The sequence below is a fragment of the Saccostrea cucullata genome, unplaced genomic scaffold (genome assembly GCF_032062105.1).
Source record: "Saccostrea cucullata isolate Sc308-1 unplaced genomic scaffold, CSIRO_AGI_Scuc_v1 ctg12588, whole genome shotgun sequence".
NCBI lineage: Eukaryota > Metazoa > Mollusca > Bivalvia > Ostreida > Ostreidae > Saccostrea > Saccostrea cuccullata.
This window is the reverse complement of record NW_026937287.1, coordinates 29,069-35,181: the sequence shown is the minus strand read 5'-3', so window position 1 is coordinate 35,181 and position 6,113 is coordinate 29,069. Positions and strand designations below refer to the sequence as shown.

Sequence of the window (6,113 nt, the reverse complement as noted above, 5' to 3'; positions counted from 1 at the left end):
TGTATTTACATCATGGAACTACTACAATAGGGTACACAAAGGCGTAATCATTTCAATAAGATTTATTTCCTATATTACTATTACATTATTTATGGAGGTCCCTGTTTTGGTGAACATGATTAAATCAATTCAATTCATCACTATAAACAAATAATAAACTAGCATCAAATATTTTAACAATTTCATAGCCAGTGAAACATAAGTTCCGCTTACGGTGCCTTCATGACGCCTATTTACAGTAAAGCACAAAAACGAGTTAAGTGTATGTCGTGTCCGCACAGGTGAAGTTAAGGAACTGTCCTCCACTGTAATTCAATAGAGACGACAATTTTAAATACATTTTTCACAATCTAATTAAAATTAGACTTGTACTTTCGCTCCTCTACTACAGTTTTGTATTGAATCCTATAGTAGAGGAGCGAAAATACAAGTATAATTTTAATTAAATGGATTTTTTCAATTTAGGAATACAATTAAATTATATTAACTTCCAATACAAATTTTCATATCCCTGTTATAAAAAACCATTCCCAGTTTTTAGCACTGCCATTGTGTAAAATCATGATTGTCCGCTGTATAAATATATGTTTAAAACATCTCCCTGACAGTGTGTATAAGGGTTAACTATATTCTAATGGTAAATGGCAAAATATAATCTTTTGTAGAATGAAAAATATAGATATAGGGAATAATATTCAAGATTGATTTGATAATTGTTTGCATGTGGTTTAACGTCCCTCTGGAGAATTTTTCAATCATATGGAGACGTCCCCGCGTGCCGTTGGAGAACTGCAAATTTTTTTCTTTACTCGGCACCCAGGGCCATTGAGCAGGGAGGGATCTGTTTACACAGTCTCATCCGAAGGACAAGTCTCCTTGTCCTACAGTGGTATTCAATCTTGCGACGTAAGCATTAACCGTTTACTTCACAATTCCTAAGAGCAGACTCTCTAACAACAAGCGACAAGTATTCAAAAATCAAAAGTCTATAAATCAATACAAAATAGGAGCAGAGCAAACGCAGACCTCCAAATCATGAGATGTGGGATCAGGTGCCATGGAGGAGTGAGCATTCCCTGCATTAGAATACACGATTTGAGATATCAACATATTTTTAGTTTATCCTTAAATGAAATTGGAATTCACCAGAAAAGCTAGCAAATGCATTCAATATCAAAGACAAGAAAGTGTGAACATTCTTATTCATACTAGAGATACTGTGAGCGATGAGCTCACGAAATGATACCCCCCGCCTCCCATATGGTTATAACTGGTGAAAAAGTCCATGTTTTCCTGTGGCCGGGAAACCCAAAATATGTGTGGGATCAAAAAGTAAAATAGGAGGTGCACAATGGCAATATGTAATAAAGATTCTGTGCAAGTTTCATCAAATTTCATTCAGTGGTATGAGAGGAGTTGCGGATAAGAGATGGGTACCCCAAAGCGTAACAGACGGACGGACGGACGTAAAGACAGACGGACAGAATTATCGATTACTATGTAACCTCCCGCTTTTCCAGCGGGGGGTATAAATTAAATTTTATGTTTCATAAAATGTTTTACATACAATCTTTTTCACGTTGTGTTTAACTTATTTAAATTAAAATTGCAGTTAATGAATTTTATGTATTTTTAATTTACTTTAATTAATTATGCAATTTTAATTTAAATTTACAAAATCAAACACAACGTAAAAAAGATTGTATATAAAACATTTTATGAAACATAAAATTTTATTTATACCCCCGCTTGAAAAGCGGGAGGGTATATAGTAATCGTTAATTCCGTCCGTCCGTCTGTACGTCCGTCCGTCTGTTACGCTTTGGGGTACCCATTTCTTATCTGCAACTCCTCTCAAACCACTGAATGAAATTTAATGAAACTTGCACAGATTCTTTATTACATATTGCCATTGTGCACCTTCAAGAACCATACTATCAGCAGTCTTCCTTCTTGCCTTGAACGCTTTATGAGCTTAGAACTCGTTCATGTAAACAACACATTCAACATTCAAAGACAAGTTATAATGTTCTATGATGATAATTCAGTTTAGATCACACTGAGGTATTCCAAACTATGAATGATACGCATCCAGTGATACTTACTCTAACAGTCAACAACTTAAATTGCCAATTTTGTCCAGTTCATGCCTTAAAAAAATACATTACTCAGCATAAACACACATCTGATCCTTTATTATACCCCCCGCTTGAAAAGCGGGAGGGTATTTATACCCCCCGCTTCGCTTGAAAAGCGGGAGGGTATATAGTAATCGTTAATTCCGTCCGTCCGTCTGTACGTCCTTCCGTCCGTCCGTCCGTCCTTCCGTCCGTCCGTCCGTCTGTCCGTCCGTCCGTCCGTCTGTTACGCTTTGGGGTACCCATCTCTTATCCGCAACTCCTCTCATACCACTGAATGAAATTTGATGAAACTTTCACAGAATCTTTATTACATATTGCCATTGTGCACCTCCTATTTTACTTTTTGATTCGACACATATTTTGGGTTTCCCGGCCACAGGAAAACATGGACTTTTTCACCAGTTATAACCATATGGGAGGCGGGGGGTATCATTTAGTGAGCTCATCGCTCACAGTACCTCTAGTTCAACTTCAAATCTGATGAACCAGTTACGCACAGCTTTGTGGCATCTTAATTGAAACATGCAATAAGTTTTGACTGATTATTTTACTTTGGTGATAGTTTTCGCGTCTGTATTGCTAGTGGCAGCTAACAATGGTTTATCTGAAAATGAAATCCAACAACTCGGTCGTTGGCACTCAAATACTAGTAAACATTACTTTAAATAAATGCCTTCAGGTTTTTAAATTCCACACTTGTTATTAAAAATTCCTAACTAAATGTTCCCCTTATACATGTATACTGCCACCGACTATCGAAAGAGAGAAGTCAGCAAATGGCTGTTTCTCTACAGAATTTAATAGGATCTAATAAATTTTTACATCCATTTCAGTAATTAAACGCATAAATCAAGTCTATGAGGTCAGCAAATGGTTGCTCCAATAAATTGTGAATTTTTAAAAGCATCACATCAAATGAAATTAATTTCAACACTTGTTAAGAATTCCAAACAAAATGTTCCCCTTATACATGTACAGCCACCGATTATCGCAAGACAGAAGTCAGCAAATGGCTGTTTTTCTCTCCACAATTGAATAAGGGTCTGATAAACTTTTTACATCCATTTCAGTAATTAAACGTATAAATCAAATCTATGAGGTCAGCAAATGGTTGATCCGATACAAAATTTTGAAAGCATTATATCAATATGAAACAAAGAATTTGAATTTTCCGAGGTCATTATATAGCTGATTTTATGAAACAGTAATTCGGTCAGATATCTTGCAAAGTGTTTGCTATGAAAATTAACTGCTAGCTCATTCATTAGATGAACATTTTACTCTTCAAATTGCCCTTAAATTTGCAAGCTAATATACTTGAGGACAGCATACAGGTGTTCATAAAATCTATTATTAGACAGTTGAAACTCAGCTTGGAGTTTGATCTTGAGAATTGTGTATCAGGTCAGCATATGTCTGTTTACAAAATTGTATCATTGTCATGAGCTTAGAAGTTCAAAAATTTGTGTATGACATCAGCGTACAGCTGCTTATAAAAACTGGATGTTAGTTGGAGCTCTGCAGGATATTGTGCATAAGGCCAGCATATGGATATTCATAAAATATAAATTGTAGAAATGAGCTCATGATACTAAGGTTTGTTTCTAAATATTGTTTCTGAGGCAGCATATGGCCCCTTCTTTAATCTCGTTAAATGTAAGTTACTCACAGGTTTAGTAACCTTTGTCCTTTATATTTTGTTACTTATTCAGATATAACTCTGTGTCTACGTGTTTTTTCTTTTAATGTTTATGCTTATTTAGTCAGTACAGGTACATGTTATTCAGTACACAATGTTAGTATCTGTTATAAACACATTTTTTCTACAATTAAAACATTTTTGTGACGTAACCTTTTGTTTGTTTCTATCCAGTAAATTTAAGAATGTCCCCTTAAAAGTATGTCAGTCCATTATTTTACCCTACCAGTCCAATATTTTATACTACCAATCCAATACTTTGTCCGATCAGTCCAATATTTAACAAAATTTTGGATTGGCAAAATAGTGGACTGAACTGAAATGAAAACCGAAAACAAATACATGAACATTGAAATGATTTTAATAGAAATACAGAAACGGGAATAATCACAACAAATCACAAACGCACATGTACAGACACATTGCCAGCAGTGATATTTATTTCCCTGGAAGCACTATTCTTTTCACAAGCAGCAGCTCCGTCGTTTTCAGCGGAAACCTTCTTCAGTTTAGATTGCACAACATCACTCACTTCCTTCATCTGCTCCGTTGATGTACGTTTGTAGGCCCTGACCGCATTCGAGCGATGCCCCGTCTTTTCTACAATAAGTTGTTCATCAACACCGGCTTGATACAGTCTTGTAGCGGCGGTAGCCCTTAAAGAATGGTTGGTAAAATTCCCGTGAAATCCAGCTGCTTTACACAATTTTCCAACAACTTGCTGAAGCTGATGAACGCCTATCGGCACGTCGTCGAACCATACTGTTTCCGTAGCCCTCTGTTTGGGTCGTAGATACAACGCCGTCGATTTTCCATTAGGTGGTCTAAAAAAATGTAAATAATATAAATTGTACGCAAAAAAGAGGAATATGCAACTTTACAAACTATTTTTTCAGAACACTGCATGCATCAAGATAATATACATGATTTGTTAAATAACATAAGTCTTGTTCAAATTAATATCCAGATAGCTAAATTCTCACCTTAAACTGATATATTTCTCAAATATTTTAATAAGGCAACGTTCAGGCTCATCCACATTTTCATATGCCCTCGTGACTTTTGGCGCAATTTTGCGATGATTTAATCCTCCAGTGTTGCTTTTCGATACATCCTCAGTGTATTGGAGGTACCGTCTCCCATCATCTTTGGAGATGTGTAGTGATAATTGAGAATTGGTACCAATTCGAAGATTCCGATGTTCTTGCCCGGCACGGAGAGCAAAGTTTAATCCGATACTGTATAGCAAAGTATCGACCAACTTTTTGGCAGTGTCAGTTCCGAGAATCCCACGCTCCCACATCTCGTTTTCCTGTTCCACTGAAATAATATCTGCTTGCTTACGATTGATCCCGATTCCCCTTCTTGATAATTCTTTCATTTTTGCATCTAATACTGATCGCATATTAACAAAGTCGGTATCATCAAGAAAGCTAACAAACCTCCCGCTAGCTCGCAGAAAATGTTGTATAGAAATGACAATTTCATAGAGAGTGTTCGGGTGGTATTCTCCGCCGGATTTGTTATGAACTTCAGCGATGAAAAACTGCATAGCTTTATCTAACGACATATTGTCCATTTTCATAAGTTCCCCCACTACAAAAGTCGAATTCGGTTCTTCCGTAATCTGCACACTTTTGTTTCGTTTTTCTTTCCAATCATCAAATAAATTCACAGCCCATTTAGCTTTATTTTCGGTGTTTTTGGATTTCGTAGACTGGACTAACCTCTTTAGATCCGCCTCTTGAAGGGGTTTTGAAAAACGAGTTGAAACACATTCTTTTGTCAACGCCCTGTTTTCAATCTCCTGGGAAGCCTTTATTAATGACAAGTCATCACCTTCAAAGTCCGATATGTCAGAAAACGTAGGATTTTTTACGAATAAAGGAGTAGCGCGTAATTCAAAATTTGCATTTGAGTTCTCCAGATCAAGAATGTCATTCAAAATAGTATCAGTGTCATTATCGGACTTATCGCTGGGGGTTCTGAAAGAACTCTGAGTCTTAAAAATCTCGACATCACTCTCTGATTCCATCGTGCTTACCGAATGAAATTGAGGGTAGCAATGACTTAAATTGAAGACTCAGGGACGTGTCATACGTGAAGTCTATTGTTATAATACTGGACAGAGCTGACCGTTGCGTATCTATTGTTGTAATATTAGACTGTAAACTTAACTGGGGCTCCCAGAAGGTGATTGTAAATGAGTGAAGGAAAACAATAAAAGAGTGACATTCTTAAAGACATAACAAGTGTTTTTTTAAATTTATCTC

At 36.3% G+C, this 6,113-nt stretch overlaps 1 protein-coding gene across 1 annotated transcript; it reads right to left on the bottom strand.

Annotated features, from left to right (window-relative positions):
* Positions 1-4,237: 4,237 nt before the first annotated feature.
* On the bottom strand, positions 4,238-5,875 carry LOC134247754 (uncharacterized). Its single transcript, XM_062730131.1, has 2 exons — positions 4,824-5,875; positions 4,238-4,664 (listed from the first exon to the last, which is right to left on the bottom strand). The coding sequence occupies exons 1-2, from the start codon at positions 5,873-5,875 to the stop codon at positions 4,238-4,240; spliced, it is 1,479 nt and encodes a 492-aa protein (XP_062586115.1).
* Between the last annotated feature and the right edge of the window lie 238 nt (positions 5,876-6,113).